Below are 20,705 nucleotides of genomic sequence, written 5' to 3'. Positions count from 1 at the left end.
TTTGATGATAAAGTAGAAAGAAGGATTGTGTTTTATTTGGCTCATGCACTGTTAAAACCAGACTGTTTGTGACGAACCGATGTGACACGAACAAAACACGGAGGACACTTATTGTAATTCTGCACGCCAACACCTAAGCGAGATGTTGAGTGTCTCTTGCGCGTGGTTAGTGTGTTGCGACAGGACGTGATGTACTTAGAGCTTACAAGGTCTAAAAGTGTCACTTCAGGTTCTCAGCCAGCTTTGCACTCTTTTCTTAACAAGCCAAGGAGGAATAGAGGGAAGAGGAAGACACTAAAGCCATTTTTTTTGTCTTTGAGTAACAGCAACACTGACAATAACATTGTAAGCACACATCGGTAAACGCTCAGTAGTGTTACTTAACAATTTCCATGGATGTCATGTCTTTTGTGTAAATATCAGATATCATGGTCTGTAAGCCAAGGTCATAGGAAATATGAAGTAACAGCGCCCCCAAGAGGACACTGGGTAGAAATGCACATGGTGCAGAATTAACAGGGTTACCACTAGAGGCCCACTTACTGCAATAACATAATATAGACTACAGCACACATGAATGCAATAATTACTCAAATAATTCATGATTTCATGAATTTTAATATGTAATCAAAGTGCATCATATAGTACTCATCTAGAAATATAATCCCTCTTTTTTTTTACACAGCCAAGATTTACAATACAACTATGTATTTGAACAGTGGCAAAGTAGCTGGTCAACTTGTGTAAACACATAGTAGTAACACACATTATCTGTCAACACTGATGAGCTCGTTACTGTCTATTCCAAAGAGGAGATGTTTGTTCACGTGAGAATAAATGAAAAATGAATGTACTGTAGTTTTCTTTTTCTATAGAAGTGCAAAATTTTTCCACAAATTGTATCTTACAAACAAGCAAGGAAGATGTAAGAGATGTCTGTGGGGGTTGGAGGGTGAGGTGTTGGGCATAGAGGATATTTCAAACAACAGGAAATAAAAAATATAAGAAAAAAACCGTTCGTAATATTACTGAACAATCAGAGTGCTGTATTTTGTGCCTGCTGTATCTTCTTCTATGCTACCTGTCAATCAATAAACGGAAAGTGGATTAAATCGATATTGTCCTCAGTCTGGTTCATCGACTAGTAAATAGAGTCACTTAAAGGCACAAAATTATTAGTGTGGTTTGCAGGGGATACAGGTTAAAATCAAGCCTTGTTGCAAATTACACATAAAAAACTTCTTAGAATTGAAGCACAGTCTTTAAAGCAGCTGAGTTTGGTCCCAACAAAACAGTTCAAAAGCTTGTCCCAGTGGCTTTTTCTTTGTCCTGGGAAGCTGATGAAGCGCTGCACAATCTGTGATCTGCTCCTGAGGGGACTTAAAGGCAGGCAGATGGACCACTTGTAGTCTGCGTTGTAGCAGGAGAGCTATTAACCCGGGGGCAAGCAGAGGTCTGTTTGTCCAATACTGACTCGATGTGGCTGAGCAGAGAGGAGAAAAACTGGGGCACCCCCTCGTACCCTGATGCAGAGAAGAGGGTATCAGCATATCAGTGTGTCCGTGTGTGTCTGTATGAGTGTAGCTGCAGTACCTGGGAAGATGTTGATGTCGATGACCGTGAGGGTGTGTGTGTGTATGTTGATGATGACGTCCACGCCGAACAGGGCCATGCCTAGCTGAACTCGGAGCTCTCTGACCAGGGCGGCCACAGCCTGGGAGCTGGGAGGAGGCAGGCACGGCATCTGCTCATCCAGCTTGGGGGGCAGGACGAATTAAAAAAAAAAAAAAAAACAAAACATTTTTAGGGTGGATTTCAGCGTACTAGACAGGGGCTAATTAGTAGGCTAAAATCCTACTGTAATATAATATTGATTATCATTTGAATCTATTTAAAAGCCCCTGGATATGTTTTTTTAATACGATGACACTGCCCATCTGGTGCTAGTATTGCTTCACTCTAGACTTTATCTGAAATGGCTTAGGGAATGTGAACGTTCAAGTGTGAGAAAAAGACAATTTTCTTAAACTGAAAATTATATTTGGACACATACAGTAACACCTGACATGTAATGAGTATGGTGTGGCTAGATTGGTTACACTTGTAATGCCATTTGTAATACTCACAGCTGTGAGATCAGAGCTTGACTCTGGCTTGGACACCTGATGGCTGTTGAAGAAGATGGTTTTCCTGTCTGGAGCCAGAGAGGAAGCAGACTACAGTGGATGCAAGGAGCAAAATTGTGTAATAAAGAAAAACACAGTGGCATGAGATAGGATAGGGCAAGACACAGAAGGACACGACAAGACAGCACAAGAAAGGAAAAGAAGGGATAAGACAGAAAAGGGAAGAAAGCAAAGGAAAAAGGAAAGGACAAGGCATTAAAGGGAAGGAAAAGAAAGGAAAAGAAAAATAAGATCTTATACGTCTGTTAGTGGGGTGCAGACTGACCACAGGGACCGGAGGGAAAGTTCTTGAGTGACGGCCTCTCTACGCAGAAGTGTTTGTCTCCTACCACGAAGACCTTGTGCAAAACCGCTCCGTGGTTTACAAAGCTCTGAAGCACACAGGGAGGATGGATGTCAGCCAGACTGCCTGCACTGAAGATCAGAGACATCTGCAGAGATTGCACAGACACTGAGTGAACAGAGAGCAAATAAACGACAGTGGATGAAAACAAACAAGCCTTACTTCATAGTCATGAATTAAAAATGGAAAAATCAAACCCCTTACCTCATGGGAAAGTGAGCCATGTGCCACTCTAGTTTTGCAAACTGGGGTCAACAGAGAAAAAGAGGGAGTGTTTGTATGTTCTGGCATACTTCATGAGAAAGCTAAGAGCTTACATTCGGAGCTAAGTGGTTATCTATGAAGCAGGTGAATCTATGTAACACAAATTAAATGCATATTGTTACCTACTACAAACACATGTATAAGAGCTAAATAAAGAAGGCAGTAAGAAAGTGAAAGGCTACAGAGAGAGAGTGAACCGACTGAGAGGAAAGCTCAGGCCCTGGGCCATCACAGCCTGCTGGATGGATGACAGGTCACTGGTACCGTGGATCTCTAGGTAAGGAGGACTGCAGATACGCCAGTCTGTAAGACAGAATAGGGAAGGCAGGTGTTAGCATCTATAAGCAACGGTACACTACAGTAATTAGAGTATGAAGCTACAGTTCACCTCGGAGTGAATTGTGCAACTTGCTCATGACCCTATAGGAGGCAAAGCGGTCTAGTAGCTGGGTCATTGCAGGCAGGGGGTCGAGAAGAACTGTACTGGGATGAGTTGACACATAGCTCTGTGGTGTAAGAGAAAGACTTTCACTTATCACTTTCAGCATGACTGTTTGAAGCACTGAATTGCTGATCATCAACAAATATACACAACTCAACCATACTGCATAAACAGTCAACATTCCTCTAAATAAAAGGCCTCATTACCTGGACGTACATATATATTTAATTCTCTACTCACATTACATCCATTTTTTCCCATTTTGCCCGAATGGTAATCCAGCTGCAAAAGACGTACTTCTGCAGCCTTACCTGGAAGTTGGAAAGCAGCTGCTGTGATTGGCTGTCGTGCTCAGCCTCCACGATGACGTCAGACAGCTTTTGAACGATGACATCGAAGGGTCCCTGGGGTACCAGCGGCTGAGTGAGGTCGATCTGCCACGGAAGAAAAACACTCCTTTACACACTAAGTGTAGTAACTGTGGAACTCAATACTTCTTATACCTCCGTATATTCCTTATCGTTTTGGGAGCGTATGTAAATGATACATGTTTAAATTTTATGGAACGTGACGTTAAAGTTGTGTAAAGGTTTTAAAAGCCACTGCCCTAAATGATGCTACTTTGGGCAAAAAAGCCATAAGAGAATAACCTATTTACGTTAACATATTTATGTTTTGGGGGTTTTTTTGTGTTCTGTCCCTATGACCCTCTCTGCTTCTGCTGAGTTATGGTCAGGAAAATGTACACAACCACAATGCACACAACTGCAGTTTTACACATCAGTACTCTTTTGCATAGCAGCATATTTCTGTGAACTCATAAATCAATGATGTTAAATGCAGCACAGAAGCTGACTGAGGCTGTGCATCTTCTCTGCAATCATCGCCTTTGTCCAGAATAACTTCACTATTCTTGGGTGATATTTGTGCCTGCCTCTTATGAGATACCCCGAGGTGAAATTCGGGCAAAGGTGCGTTATTGCTCCTGTACAGATATCCACATGCAGTGAAATGTCTGAGCAGGTACAATCAGGCAGCCATTGTTTAGGGTTTTGCTAGAAGTGGGCTGTAGGAGGTGGCTGCAGGTGGCTGTGACATGGATTACTAAAGTTGCGGACATCTGTACATGACACGCGTGACGGTGCCTGTGGGTGCACAGTGTTCCCAACTACTGCCAATTCTGTCACTCTTTGACTATTTCTTCTTGTGGGTGGGTACTATGGCATGGACAAAAAATACATTTTCAAGCACGAAAGCAGGCAATCAGACATATTCAGGCACACACAGAGAGAGGCAGGAAAAAGAAAGGCACACTCGGACACTCTCTCATATTGATTTCACGCACAGTACACGTGAAGAAAAACACCTACCTCCACCACCTCCACTCCATGGGCCCTGCAGGGAAAATACTGACATCTTTATATTTTAACGGTGATGGTTACACAGGGTTGACATTAAACAAGGCCGCTCATGTAACAATAAAGCCCCATATGGACAGATCTTCTCTGCTGTTGAGAAAGGACTACACAACTGTGTACACTAGGTAATAGTGAAGGTTAGAGTTATTGTCAAACGTTCCCTAACGAGATCATTTGTAATTTGTTCAAATAAAATTAAATCAATATATTCCTCATTTTGATAGGGCGCCCTTAGAACACCTATTAAGAGGCCCCAATATGAGAACCTGTAGGGGGTCTGTTCACTTTTACTGGGATATTCCTTGGCTCTATACGAATTCGAAAATCAACTTACGCACAGAACTCCGCAAAAGCGTCGAGGTTCATCCTCCTGCGTTTCTTATCGCTGAGACAGAAGCCAACCCTGCGGCCTGACATCCGGCTGTGCGTGTGGGGGCCACCGGCGGCCAAGTGACAGCAGAGACGGACAGAGAGAGGGACGTGCGGGTCGCTGCCTGGCTCCTATCCATTCAACCCTCCCACTAATTATTTATGCTGACATGTCTTTAAAATCGAATCCTTGTGTCTTTTGAGGAGGGCTCCTCCTGATTCGCGATAATACCCCCCCCACACACACACACACAGGTGAAAGCAGACAGGGACCAGTCTAACTGGTAAATTCACTTGACTTCCTCATTGGTGCCGTCCGATAATGAAGAGTGAGGCCGGTCACGGAGCTTCACCCCACGGCCTGACAACAACTGAAAGAGAAAGTAAAAGTCTGTCGGGGAAGTAACTCCATTATCCTGCATTTGGCTCAGAGGCAGCACGGGCATGCTGTTTCTTCTTAACTAACAATTAAAAAGTAAATAGCCATCCATTATTCTGGTAGATATAAAGATACGTTCAGCGCAGTGAAGTTCATCTGAGGTCACGAGAGGGGAAAAAAAAAAAAAAAAAAAATGTCCCGAGGTTCCAACGCAGGTTTCGACCGACACATCACCATTTTTTCACCGGAGGGTCGCCTCTACCAAGTCGGTAAGAGAGACATTTTCTCCGGTGTTTCAGCCAGTCCCGGGGCATGCTTTTCTGCACAAGGGAAAACTACTAATATTTCGCGGCTCAGCATCGCCACTGGCCATTCAAACGGTCCCGCACAAACATTATCAGCTAAAGCGGTTAGCTTGTCAGGTCCCGTCTGGGTGGAGTGCAGTTAGCATCAACATTTGTCCTTCCACGTTTCTCTCTTCTTTAATATTCAAAGCTGAAGTTATTTTTCAAACCTAAAGTCAGCTTAAATTCTAAAGTTCTGACTATTTTAAAAACCGTTACATTCTTTCTTTAGTATGTTGTATACCTGCTTTTAGTATAAGGAGCAATACAGAAGATGGCTCCTTAAATTTATCTTCATAATCCTGATGATTTGTTGGTGAAGGGGCAAACACACTGTGCTCCTCTGTTACATTAAAAACTTTCTGTTGTATTTTTATTCTTTTCTATCTTTATGTCCCATGTGCTGTCCCTCAGAGTATGCCTTCAAAGCAGTCTCCCAGAGCGGGTTGACGTCTGTGGGGATCCGGGGGACAGACACCGTTGTGGTGGTTACACAAAAGAAAGTGCCTGTAAGACATTACACACACACACGCACACACGCACACACACACACACACACACACACACACACACACACACACACACACACACACACACACACACACACACACACCAAACACACAGAGACATTCACTAGGATGCTGATGATCAGAGCTGTAGCGAAACAGTGAAGCCTGAAAGAGTCATGACTCCAGTGCTGTGCTGACTTGACAGACAAATACATGAACAAGATACTGCTGTAATAATGCTAATACTCACATTACCAAGCCAGAGTCGCCCTCATTTTTGGCAAGCTTTTATTACATACGTGAGGAGGACAAAATCAAAACTTTGTATTTTGGTCATCCACTGTCAGTTTCACAGTCCCATCATCCTAATCAAGGATGTTAGTGAGATTAAGTACGTGCAAAGTTTATCCTGATTATTTCATCCCATGCATTGTAGTAATTCATTTATCATTACACTGAAAAGCAAAGATCAAGCAAGATGTTGTCAAATACTTTTATCCAAAACTCCAGGTAAAATGGAATTTGCATAAAGGGAGAAACCAGGTCCCAGCTAAGACATATGCATCTGATTTACATATTATATCTGAACTAGCAAATACAATATCTTCCCAGACAGTTAATCAGTTATTACTCAGTATTTATACTTAGCAGGTTAAAGAGTTTGGTTGGAGCCATCCCATGGCTCCCTGGTTACTGTATTACAGTGTTGATATTTTTTCATGTATGCTGAAATATTTATGCTTGTTAGCGCAACATAATTTTGTAAGGTGGATGTGACACTGGGACCTTTCTCAACTGCAGGACAAACTGCTGGACTCTTCCACCTTGACCAACATGTTCAAAATAACCCCTCGCATCGGCTGTGTGATGACTGGACACAATGGTATGTATTCAGCACACACACAACACATCATTGTCCAAGTAACTGTGATACTTTGATGTAATATCCATGAAAACATGTGACAAAGGTTAAGATGCCTTTGTTTTATCTTAAGCCAGAAAGTCTAATGTTTTCTTTTTCACTTATTAAAGATGATAAACATGTCTGAAGTGACATGTCCAGTGTTTTCCCTTTTTTGCTAGAAATCCATTAGATTTTTCAGAGAGTCTGGCTGGTTGACAATAGCGTAAAATACTGTTTATGTGGCATCAGAATCTGTTATTAGTCTTAGTTATGCTCCTGCTTATCAACTGTCATTACACTTAAATCTGTAAGGTTATATTAATTGAATATTTTTAATAAAAGCTGCATGTTGTGTGTTTAATGGCCCCGCCTCTTGTGTCTTGTGCAGCGGACAGTCGTTCTCAGGTTCACCGGGCGCGGGTGGAAGCAGGAGAATGGAAATATAAGTTTGGTTATGACATCAACGCAGACGTGTTGTGTCGCAGATTGGCTGATATCTCCCAGGTCTACACACAGAATGCTGAAATGAGACCTCTAGGCTGCTGTGAGTGAGGGTCAGATTTCTGCCTCTTAAAGTGTTCATCCTGCTCTTCAGCAGAAGATTGACAGTTGCTTAATCTTGCTACCAGTTGTCTGTCAGTTGTGTTTGTTTTTCTTTGTTTTCTCATTTTTCTTGCCATATTTTATCTCACTCCAAAACTTGTCTTTTCCTTTTTATGACATTCTGAATGGTCAATTTGGTCATTCATTAAAAAATCATCAAAGAATGTCTTCATGCACACTGAATGTAGAGAATATTAGGCACATCTCCCTTTACCGACTTACAGCAGATTTTTCTGTGTTTTTTCCTCCAAGGACCGTATCCTCTTCTATTTTTTCGCTCACTGTCTCTCATCCGCACTCTTCCGTCTCATCCTCTCATCTCCCAGGTATGATCATGGTGGCTATCGACCCCCAGTTGGGACCTGTCCTGTATAAATGTGACCCGGCAGGTTACTACTGCGGCTTCAGAGCCACAGCAGTCGGGGCCAAGCAGACAGAGGCCAACAGTTACCTGGAGAAGAAACTTAAGAAAAAGCCTGCACTAACCCACGACAGGACAGTACAGGTGGAGTGAACCCTAATGAATTGAGCTATGTAAATAAGACAGTCTTGTTAGGAATGATTGATATGATACACCAATCTGTAGTACAAGAGAGAGTAGTTTGGTCCTTAACAAAGTTGCTGGGTCTGATCTTAAGGATCGTCCCGTAACAGAAAGACCAACATCAACAGCTGTGTGTCTTAATGAAGTGTTTTTGAACAAAACAATGAGTCACTATCTGCTCACTCACTATACAGTACATATTTTAAATATAATAAAAGATAAATATATCTTGTAGAAAGTCAAAGGTGACTTACTGTGTCTGGAATATGTTTAGCCACGGTTTCCTCAGTATTTAGATCATGAATTATACTGTACTGAATTAAATTTGCTACACACTGAGTTTATGGGCTTGCTTAAGACTTGGACCCAGTGGACTTTGAATGCTGCACACGGTATCCGAGCCAGTGGCTATGTACTAAATCCAGGAAGGAGGTCAAGGCATCTTTCCGCTTTTTCCATGTATAAATTGGCATGATGGGAGACAGCAGTGAAGCCATGTTCCAACCATGTTTCAGTCTATAGAAATGTCAATTTGACGTTGCAGAGAACTCACTTGAACTCTGTTTTGCTTCCCAGGATGTCAGCCCATTAGGCTTTAGAAGAGCAAGGTTGTCCAGATCAGTATACTTCCCCTGTCGTTGTTCTGCTGTCTATGACAAACTGCCAGGCTCTCTTTTCAGTGTTTCATGTTTGTTAGTGTCACTGAGTGGCATCAGGGTGAGATCCCCATCCTACGGGTTCTTTACTTGATTATCCTAGATGTTGTGGGCTGCCTTGCAGTTATCTTTCTATGTTAAGTTTAACAGTGAAGTGTTGAATGCAATTGTTTGTGTCTACCTTATCCTGATGTGTCGAGACACCTTTGCGCTTATGAAGAATTCAGCATCTGTTGTATTTGGCCTTTTACCTTCATTAGAGCACCAACATCTCAGCAGTTGTTTGTGAACTCTGTAGAATGTTTTTCAACGCTGACCTTTTATAGTCATGGTCAGGGCAACCCCATTATTTCAGCATCTCATGTTGAATTGCTGGTAGTCGCTATAATCTATAATGCTACTGTACTTTTCTGGTCATCCTCTTGTAAACATGCTCTATTACATCATACTCACAATGTTGTCCTAAGATCTTCACCTCATCAGTTTTACATTGCCATTCACATGACTCTGACTTGACTCACCAACTTAATGTGAATCAAAGGTTTGAATCACTCACTTAATGCCTGGGAACTAACCACCATTCAAATAAACTATGTGTTCTAGTAAAGGCGTGTACTTGGAGCAAAATTTTGCCTTCACATCCCTGTATCCACTACTAGCTTACTCAGTGTTGCCGTGACTGAAAATCATGTTTAACATTACAGAATGCTTCTGACAGAAGTATTCATTGTGTTTGTATTTAAGCTTATCATAACACTCACCTTACACCCCCCCCCGTTTTTCCAGATGGCTATATCCTGTCTATCCTCTGTCCTGTCCGTGGACTTCAAGGCCAGTGAGCTGGAAATCGGCATGGTGACCAAAGAAAAACCTATGTTCAGGTAAATTGAGTCACGCTCTTGCTCTGTCAAATAGTCAGGAGATGGATGAGAGATTTAGATTGGTTATGACTGACACTGGATTATTATCTTTACCCTGCTTTCATGGGTGAAACTTTGAGTGTATTCAGACTTTTTTCATTCATATTGTTAGTCTGATACTTTTATTTTGTGTCACAATGAAGCTTATACTTATACAATGTCTTAATCTCAGTGGAGCTGACCTTTTTGAAGAGATAAGAAAGTTCATGTGATTGACTCATTGGTTTATGTTGAAGGACTTTACTTCACTGTATCTAACTTGCATTTACTTTCTCATCCTGTTATCTTTCATCATGTCAACATCATTCCCTGTTCACTCCTTGCTTTTTCTTTTTTCCCCTGACTTTTATTCCCATTTTCATTTCTCGCCGGCATCTCCTCTACTCCTCCTTCCTGTAGGATGCTGTCGGAGGAAGAGATAGAAGCCCACCTGGTTGCCATAGCAGAACGGGAGTAAAAGTGCCTTCGCAAGCATCAGACCCTTGTTCATCATACTATTTCATTTTCAGTGTGCTTGATTATTTAACAACACTGTTAGCAACAGCCTGAAGTACACAGGTACACTGTGTGCCAAGAGAGGTTAACCATGCACAACTGAAGAAGAAACTGATTTAAGTTTGATTCATAGTGATTTACCAGACATTTCCAGTATTTTTCAAAATTCAATACAATGTACAAGCGTGATGTTCAATTCTCTGGTGCATTAAACCATCTGCAGAGTATGACACCCTTTGCTTTTGCTAGGATGTGCACAGAATATTTGTCATACAGCTTAATTTAATACTGTATGTTTATAACAATACTGTTGTAAAAATTGCAATAAAAATGTCCATCTGAGTTACTGTCAACCCCTTTAAAACACCTGTCATAATAAAATTGAATAGAAAAGAAAACTGGAAACATTATACTGCTTTGCTTTAGATTTAATAGTTAATAAAGTCTATTGACTTTTATTGCTATAATGGATCAATACTTTTAGTTTATTGTCCAAATTTTGTCATGGTTAAACAACAATCCCCTTGTTGAACAGCAGATGGCATCAGTGAGGTGATAACTTTACCTGAGGTCAGCTTCTTGTTATTGGCTGGTTGCAGGTCTGTCTTCTGGTCTAGAGGACTGGATTGGGACTGATGAATCTACAACTTTTTCCCCTAGATCATATGTTTGTGGATTTGGACACGTCCACGAACACAAATGAAGTCCAGGGTCCAGTCCCTTGTATTCGCACCAAGCCGAATGAAGATAATTTTCATGAGAAGAGAGGATTGCTGATGCCAGTGCGTTTACTTATTTCAGCAGCGATAATAGTAGTATTTATAATATTTTTTAAATAAGTAATCAATCATGCTACAATGCACGTGGCATGTCAGCCTCTTGTGTTTGTCTCCCATCTATTCTGTCCACTGTATTGTATGGTGTTCCAAGGATCTTCAAATGACCACTAGATGGCAATGGTGTGTCTACTTCTAACTCCTCTTGAGTATTTCATAACAGAATTCAATGTTTCTGTGTGTCCCTTTCTATTTAGGGGAACCTATTTTAACTCCTGTAAACAATTATACTTCCGAGTCTTTGGAGATTGTGCGTGTGTGTGTGTGTCACACAGCCAGTCTTGGCGTGACATCTCGTTATGTGTGCCTCTGTGTGCGTGTGTGTGTGTGTGTGTCCGTCACTGAGTTTCCACCACAGTTACCCACCAATCTGAGGAAACAGATCTCTGTCCATTTCAATTACTGCATGTTACTGGCAGTCTGAATGCATAAGGATTTCTGGGCACACACACACAAACGTATTCAGAGTTTAGAATGAACAGATACAATGACAGAACGGCAGTGTGAGTCTGCTTTTCATTTATTAAAACTAGAGGGTGACACATGGGAAAAAATGCTGTGGGCTCACAGAGCTTGATTACCTTTCAGGGATGACACTGCATCAAATTAAACTTTATTACATAGAAAAATTATATTACAACAAGATTCTCTATTTAACATTAAGAAAAAGCTTTTCCGTCCTTACTTACCTGCAAGGCAAACATTGTTGGATGAGGCATTATGTGGATAAGAGTTTTACAGCATGTTATACAGCCTTTCTGTGTAATTATGATTGTGGAGGTAAATCTGGAAATTGTAAGAGTTGCCCAGATTCAGTGTCTTAGTTTTGACTTAAAGGAGCTATATGTTAGTTTTGCTATCGCTACATACCCAACATTAACTTTAACACCTGTTTACTTACATCAAACTCAATTCCTTTACTTATCAAGAACTGTCTCTAGCAGTGGAAATCAGCGGCAGTGATAACTCTTGTTTTGCTTCCTTGGCCCAGCCGGCCCCTATTGTCACTCTCTGATAGCGAGTCGTTGTAGCATCGAGGCTGCCCTGAAGAAGTAGTGCTCCTCTTGGTTAGTAAACTCAACAATGGCTGAAGCTCTTGGCAAGTGACCACCAAAACCACCACCTCTCCGGCCAAGAAACCACCATCAGCAGCAGAGAAAACTTACATAGCACCTTTAAACAACTACCTACAATATGTGATTGGGATCCATTGAAATGGTAGAGATAAATCTTGTAAATCTGCAGGATTGGGGTCCCAGTTCCAGACAGATAATAATTAAAAGTTAAAGATAATATTGTAGGTTCATTAAAAAAAACAAAAAATTAGTCTGACTAATCACAAATACAGACCTATGAGACTGAGAAGCGGGATAGTTAAATAGTGGCTCCTCATTATGTTTGTTGACACAATTAGGATATACGCTGAGGCTGGTATCAGTGACTCTTTAAGAGCAGCAAAAAGCCCTACTAGTCTCCTTAAAGCTACTAGTGCAAGACGGACCTAAGTTACATTGATAGGCCTCTTAACTTAATTCTTTGTCTCTTGTCCACATTACCTTACTGGCCAGAGCATTTTGCGTTGTCTTAGACGAAGAAAGGTTGTTTATAAATGTACAAATCCTGGCACATAAAATATCTTATCTACTTTAAGCCCGAGCCAACAGCCATCCTGGTGGGTAAAGTGTTGCAGTGCAGCTTAAAGCCAATAAGAGGCACATTACCATGTGTCAAAGTACTTTATCCACAGAAACAACAGGATATGGGCAAATGTAAACTGGCCTTTTGCAAAAAGTGAAAGAAATTTGGAAAGAAGGTCATTGCTCTCACTGGTGACTTGAAACTGGATGTGTCTCACGTTTTTCTCTTCATCCTCATGTCTGGAATTGTGTGCCCAGGATAACCTGGGGGAAGAAAAATTCAGAGCCCTTGTTAGGACAATCAGACGTCCACGTTAAATGAGTGCAGAGAAAACATGGAAGATAGATTCAGAAATCAGTCATCTAGAGTTGTTTACTGTAATCACACAGCAATCGGTACACCATGTCCCCATGTTGTCACAGGGATCAAACTGGCAGCCATAACGTTGCATGTAATGTTGTCCATACTCAGCTAAATTATCCATACTGGACAGGGACCTGGAGTAGGGCAGCTTTTACATGTGGAAATTGTTTAACCGGCTGTCTTCCTCTCCTTTGTCTCCAATGGGACTCCTTCACAGAAGACATTTTGAGTTGTCAGTGGCAGGGAAAGCAAAGCTGTCACTAATAACATTAACAGTGACTCAGTTCTATTCAGGTGTCCCAGTAAGTCCCTACGGTGAGCCAGCATTCACAACACCAGGACAGACGTAACTCATTCCATGTTTTACACCTGTGCGTTTCCTACCATGACATGACACAATGCCTGCTGTGAAAAGGGCTGGGTCCACATGCTTCACGCGTTGCTTAGGCCTTGTCCCTCACATCAGAGGACCACAACAAAATGTTTAGAGACTGTACCATTGGCCGGGTCACTTGTTAATCAATGAGAATAAACAATATGATCATTTATGAGTTTCCAAGTGTCTGTAGCAGAAAACACTAACAATGTTGCTCTAGCAAGCACAATTTTACTATATAATACCACTAACCAATTAGCAATAAAACGTAAGTTTTTATGATGTTGACCTTAGATTCATAAAGTTATTCATAAACACAGAAATTTTGTGGTAAAAGAAAATAATCCCTGGTAGTTTAAAGCCATGTTACTTTATCTTTATGAGAATTTAGTCTCACAAAACAAAATTCACTTTTAGCTCCATATAATTTAAACCCATTTACAGTGTGTTAAAGTACTTCAAGTATCTTCTCTCTTTTTGCATTAAGTTTATCACTAACTTGTAAACAAGACAATGTTTTTCTGACTTTAAAAAAAAATCTAATTACTCTAGGTGGTTGCAATTAACTGCTGTTAAATAATAAAATTCAGTCGGTGAATTGCTGTCTGTAGTAGTTTGATATTATGCAGTCTACGCTACTGTTTTCTTTCTGTTAAAGCCCTTATCCCTGCCCATCGTTAACCAGTCTAAGCTCTTCACTTCCATCTCCCCCATGACTTTTCTTCCTCTACCTCACCCCTCCATTCATACCACTTCTCCTGTCCCTCCCCAAATCCCAACCTTCCACTACCTCAGCTGCCTTAGCCTTCCTAATTCACTGCCGTTGTGCTCCTCTATCTACTACCTCCACCTGTTCAGCACCTCCTCGCCCAAGTGCCTCATACCACTGCACACCACATCCCCCCCCCCTTCACCCCCTTCCTCCCATCCCCAATATGAAACGTTGACCCTGTGGCTGGTGTCTCCTGGTACTGGGACTGCCTGCCAAGCTCAATGGGCCCAGAGCATCGGGTAGCCAGGCCGTGCGTGTGTGTGTGTGTGTGTGTGTGTGTACGTGTTGGGTCACGGCGTGGGGATTAGGTGTGTGTGAGTGATTGAGGGTGACAGCGGCCCTAGCATTAGGGGCCCTGTGGCAGATTTTGTAGGCCTGTTTTAGACACACTAAGCTGGATTTACCAGCAACAGTGTGTCAGCAGTGATGCAGCCTGCCTGGACCTCCTACAGAACACACACAAGCACACACACACGTAGACCCTGGTCAACTATCACCCTACCTATCTACCTGTAACCAGTCTGACTGTCCCATCATCCCTTCCTCACAGTTCATTTCTTCTATCCATGCCTTACTGGTAACAGGTAAAAATATCTTCCTGCTGTAAAATTACTGATTTCCTTTAGTTTGTTTGAACCTTTTCACACTACTCTCCCCAGGCACAGTGAACTTTGTGATGCATGCAGACAACTGTAGCAAGCACTAAGCATCAACACAAACATTAGGGCTCAGTCACATCAGCATCCACCGGGAAACTTTGAGCTGCCTTTCTTCTGGTATGACTTTCTAGCCCTTACAGGAGTGACTGACAATTCTGTAGAGTGATAGCAATGGACACAACACATGGACACTTGCAGCTAAATGCAAAGGTGTAAATGCGTGGATGATTTTAAACTCCTCAGGATGCACTTTCTGCATCCGTCTATCATCCATCTTCTCTACAATATAGCTGCATGCTGGGTGTGCTGCCGTATATGTGTGGTCACTTTGTGTGTGTTAGTGCAGGGGGTATGTGAGGCCACCGGGGCCCCGCGTGTCTGCACACACACATGCATCGATGCTCGAGTGTGTGTTTCTTTGTGCGCACACCTTTGTCCATGTTTGAGTGTGTATGTTTGTGTGTGCACCGGTGTGTGTGCTCGCTCCCACATCTCTGTTACAGCCTGTCCATTGTGAGGGAGAGTGTTGAGCAAGATCCTGACCCACCGGCGGGTACTAATCAGACGCATTCCTCGGGATTAAACGGCCAATTAACAATAAGAGAACCATTGTAGCCCTGTCTCCTTGTGCGTCACAGTTAAAGGGTTTTGTGTGTGTGTACGTGTCGCAGAGAGCGCGTGTGTGACTCTGTGAGTGTTTGAGTGCACGGTGCCTTTTGTCGCTCAAAAAGCACTTTGTGATACTTTGTCAGCACATTGCACTTGTGTGTTGCACTGCCCAGCTTTGAGACGAACATGCACGCCATCGCTTCGTAAAAGATATTGCAATTCAATTGTGTGCAATTTAAAACAAACCCATGCTGCGGCAAGAGCAAGAATTGGGGTATTGTGGGTCCTGCATGCTGCATGGTGGCTGCGAGTCACAAGATGTGAGTGTGTGTGTTTGACACGGTCCTTAATGATGCTAGTTAATCCTGGGTTTGTTAAGGCACCACTGGTGAGTCCACCTGGCCTGTATACATTTACATAGTAATGCAAACAGTAAATATATAATTTATAATTCTATTCTATTCTATTCTATTCTGTTCTCCCCTGGTGTATGCATTTGTGTGCTGCTGTTGTACATGAAGTGTGTCTAGTGTGTGTGTGTGTGTATGCATAAATGCGTACATAAATGGTCTTCAATATCCGTGTGTGTGTGTTATGTGTGTAGGGTGGGTATATGCATCAGTGTGGCACGTGTCGGAGTGTGGCTGAGGATTAGTGAGGCTCAGGGCCTGTTGCTCCACTTCCATGATTACTACTGCTGTCTACTGCCATATGGGGTGGGGTGGGGGTGCAGGTGGGGGGTGGGGGTGGGGGGGCTGATGAGGGGTGCAAGCTACTGTACCACGCTATACACACAGACACACACTCAAACGCAACCCACCACCTCCACCCGAAACCAGTAATGTCCCCCTTCCACACCAGCACATCACCACACACATGCTCCCGGAGCACATGCCCAGAGGGGGTTTAAACACGCGCGCGCCCGCGCACACGCACGCACGCGCACACTCCTTTATAAGGCAGAGCATATGAAACCATGCATGAATGCACATATGAGCTTTGTTTTAACAAGCTGAAGACTGTGTGTGCGCTTGTGTGCGTTACACCTTCTCCATACACCTGCCCACCTAAACAATGAAAAACTTCTCTCTCTGCTAAGTGATTCATTGCGTAATATCTTTAAAATCAACTGGACTTATTTAAAGGAAAAAGTAATTATTTATTCTGGAGCCTAAACACAAACTACATACAACGTTTTCTGAGGCAAATATTCTCTAACAAATAACTGAATAACAAATAAATTCATTTAGTGAAGCACTATCCATTTTCGTAATTTTAAATTATGTTTCTCTTTTCTCCTAAATCTCTGGTGTTTTGACTGGACTTTTTTTTTAAAGGATTTTTAAAAATGGTTTTAACATATAATTATGAATCATGCATGACAGAGAAATGTATACACAGTAACTGTAAAGAAAAGTTGACTTATAAATAATAGTTCAAAAAACGTGTATATCATTGTCTGAGATCTTGTCTTAGACCTTTCATTTTCAATTCAAAAGTGAGTCCGATTTAATTACAGTCATAGGGGCATTATGCACAAAATATTTTGGGGGTATTTGATTATTACCTTTTCAAGTGGTTTGATAACAGTCTGGACATGCACATGCAACTGCAATTGCTCAGCTCGACTTATTACAAGTGCATAAGTATGAGGGGCACGAACAGGTGCCAACTTGCTAAAACCCCAGACAGTGGTCAACGAGGGGGCTAAATGATGACAGTTAACACACACACACACACACACACACACAGCATACGGACCCCACCTGCTGCTGTCTGCAGTGGATTAGAGATCTGTCTACCCTCAGAAGACAGCAGGACACACACATGCGCGCGGCAGGGGGTCAGCGGTCTGTGAAATTGAGCGAGACGCGGCCAGACATTATTTACAGATGAACTCATGGTGAGACTGACGCACCCTCTTCTGTCACACCCTGTACCCAGGACTCTGCTGGTCAGGGTCCCATATAGAATGAGGACATATAACCATCATAACTTAGTTCTTTTATAGATGCTGTGAAAATCTTTCCAACGACATGAGAAAAAATTTAAAATGATCAGCAAGGCCAAACTTTCTCTCTAAAGAAGCTGGAGCTGGAGTCGCCAAGGGAATAACTACTGACTACAATCTACTCTTACAACAGTCACTAGAATAATTACTGGGAGCCATGTTTCCCTGTCTGAACTTGGGCCTTCTAGGGATGGGACAAACTGTTAGTGGCTAGTTTTCTGTAAATTTACCACAGTCAGGCACAAGGTTGCATGCTCCTGCTGCAAGCCTGAAGTTTGTCTTTAGTCTGAGTTGATTAAAGTGAGGACTATGTACAAAAACTTTGCAAAATACTGGCATTGGATTGTGTTTTTTCTGTTAAACTGGTGCTGAAACCATCAATTTGAGAAATATGACTTTACTTATATTTACATTTAGGAGGATTATTTTACTTTTAAGTACCATGATACCAAGTACCTTGATTCCAAAAACATTATTACAGTTATATTAACTTCCATAATCTGTACATGGTGGAGAACTGGTAGAAAATTATATAAAGTAATTTGTGAAAATCTTGGCAGGAGACCTAGGTAACTGTTTTTTGTGCATATAAAACGTATTTAACATTAAAATAATAATAATAATAATAATAATAATAATAATAATAATAATAAAGTCATAAATCTTTAATGTATATATCTAATGTTTAACACTTCTGCACAACATATATCATAATATAAACGATCACAGCCTGAGGTTATCTTTAGCCTAGATCCATGACAGACTGCTGACAACCCAAATCCTACTAAATAGACACACATGCTTCTGCACATTACACATACATTAATGGAATGTAAAGGCAGCCTAACAGCAGGGCCGTTCAATGGAGCCTGTATGCAGCGTGGGACCTTCATCTCATACGGCCCACTGTGTTACTGTAGATGGAAAAGGAGCGCTGCGCAGAGAGACACATGGTCTGGCCCGGACTCACGCAGAGTAATCCTCACATCACTTTAATGAGGAGTTAACACACACTGACCTCAATACACACACACACACACACACACACACACACACACACACACACACACACACACACACACACACACACACACACACACACACACACACACACACACACACACACACACGCGCACGAATACCACCATTTTTAGCTGGGCGAGCGTATAGGCAGTAGAGGTAATATAATAAATACGTGCTTAAAAAAATCAGAATCAAGCCAGCCTCAATTGCAAATAACTTCAAAATCTAAAACGAGAAAGGCAGCCCATTGATAGCAAAATCCTCAGAGAGCTCAGGCTAGGTCTGTCCCAATGCCCCTCCCATACTCCCCCTTCCCCATCTGCCTCTCTCTCTCCTTCCATTTATTTCTGCCCTGTTTTATCATCACACTCCTCTACTCTTCCGTCCTTCCACCCCACCCCATCCGTAACTTTCCGCCCAGTTTCCTCCAGTAACAATGTCGACCTCCACCAGTCCCTCACAGCAAGCACCACATGCTTTTCTTCTCAGCCTGTACGTCCGTCTTCCACTCCGCCTGCCTCTCCGCACTCACCACTCCGGCCCTCTCTATCAATGCCGCTCCCGTCCCGTCCCGTAATGCTGTTACCTTATCGATAGCGATCGATCCAGCCACAGAATTGAAGGTCCTGCTCTCTGTCCCTGTGCAGCGAGCGCTCGGTTCTCTCCATCCACCCTTCCTCTGTCAATCTGGCCACAAACCCCTCTTTCCTCCCTTTATCCCGAGGTAAGATACTTACTTTTCAGATAAAGCATATTATGATAAATCGGCTGAACTCTGTGCGTGTGTGTGTGTGTGTGTGTGTGTGTGTGTGTGTGTGTGTGTGTGTGTGTGTGTAACTGTCACACACTCACATACACTATAAGCACACAGTGTGCACACACAGACATACAAAAATACACTGTGTATCGAACAACATGATGTCAGAGGTACTTAACAGCTGGAAAAGTGTGTGTGTGTGTGTGTGTGTGTGTGTGTGTGTGTGTGTGTGTGTGTGTGTGTGTGTGTGTGTGTGTGTGTGTGTGTGTGTGTATGTAATGCATGGGTGTGTGTTTTGGGTCTTTTGGGATGTGGTGGTTTTTGGTTTATGCCACACCATAAATTGCTCAATAATGGAGACGTGAACATACACGAATAGTAATCTTCCCTTTTTTCATGTGCTCATCATCAGCATCTTCACACACAGTAAGAACGGACTGGAATCAAATGCACGTAGCAGAGGCTGGTTTACCAGGGAGGACTCTGGGAAAATCTGGTTTCATTACTCTCAATTTTCCATATGACAAAATAGAAAGCAAAAAAAGCGAGGCCTGTAGTTTCTGTGAATTAAAAAGGACCCGGGACAGTGCATCAGAATGATGACTGTGCTGCAGCTACGTCTGAACTTAATTTCAGTTTCAGATTGAAATCCTTTTTTCATTTTTGATCTGTTGGAGTGGTTGCACAATTGATTTAATAACAAAAAATAGGCTGATGAAAAATTCAGGAAGATTGTGTGTCTGAGAATTGTTTCCTTTTTTACTATAATTGTCTAAAATTAATGGGTTTGCACTTGACCTCTTAGTTCATTGAAGGACGCATGTATGCGTTTGCTGAGGAAGTGGGATGGGGGCAAAAAAGCGGAGCATATGGGCAAATAATGTTCTCCAACAAAGTGGGATGGAAGTTAAGGTCAGCAAGGGGAATAAAAGAGTTTGGAGGAAATTAAAATTAAATGAAAATACAATGGCTGTGTTTGCCTTTGGGACGTGTATGCGTGCTTGTTTCAAAATAGGATGTTTATGAAATGCTCTGTGTGTGTGTCTCCATGTGTGTGTGTGTGTGTGTGTGTGTGTGTGTGTGTGTGTGTGTGTGTGTGTGTGTGTGTGTGTGTGTGTGTGTGTGTGTCTGTGTGTGTGGGTGTGTAGGAGTATAGATTAGATGTACTAAGCCTCTTATGTGCTGGTTGTCCTTAATTTGCTTCTGCTCCGGGTCCTAGTGCATCCAAACTACTGGCAGTCCTTCATCACAGAGCAATTTCAACACAAGCAACCCAGACAACATC

General features: G+C 42.2%; 2 protein-coding genes across 2 annotated transcripts; one reads left to right on the top strand and one right to left on the bottom strand.

The window, feature by feature from the left end:
* Nucleotides 1–815: 815 nt before the first annotated feature.
* Nucleotides 816–5,162, bottom strand: LOC120792565 (inositol-tetrakisphosphate 1-kinase-like). Its single transcript, XM_040131832.1, has 10 exons — nt 4,988–5,162; nt 4,606–4,630; nt 3,547–3,669; nt 3,182–3,299; nt 2,995–3,096; nt 2,734–2,774; nt 2,452–2,617; nt 2,127–2,194; nt 1,594–1,756; nt 816–1,523 (listed from the first exon to the last, which is right to left on the bottom strand). Exons 1-10 carry the CDS (start codon nt 5,068–5,070, stop codon nt 1,381–1,383), a joined length of 1,032 nt encoding a protein of 343 aa, XP_039987766.1. The 5' UTR covers nt 5,071–5,162; the 3' UTR covers nt 816–1,380.
* Nucleotides 5,159–10,772, top strand: LOC120792556 (proteasome subunit alpha type-6-like). The gene is made up of 7 exons (XM_040131820.1): nt 5,159–5,670; nt 6,160–6,254; nt 7,056–7,137; nt 7,547–7,702; nt 8,088–8,266; nt 9,748–9,842; nt 10,281–10,772. The coding sequence occupies exons 1-7, from the start codon at nt 5,595–5,597 to the stop codon at nt 10,336–10,338; spliced, it is 741 nt and encodes a 246-aa protein (XP_039987754.1). The 5' UTR covers nt 5,159–5,594; the 3' UTR covers nt 10,339–10,772.
* Nucleotides 10,773–20,705: the final 9,933 nt, after the last annotated feature.

The sequence above is a fragment of the Xiphias gladius genome, chromosome 7 (genome assembly GCF_016859285.1).
Source record: "Xiphias gladius isolate SHS-SW01 ecotype Sanya breed wild chromosome 7, ASM1685928v1, whole genome shotgun sequence".
NCBI lineage: Eukaryota > Metazoa > Chordata > Actinopteri > Istiophoriformes > Xiphiidae > Xiphias > Xiphias gladius.
Note: the sequence above shows the minus strand (reverse complement) of the source record. Positions and strands in the feature narration are given on the sequence as shown.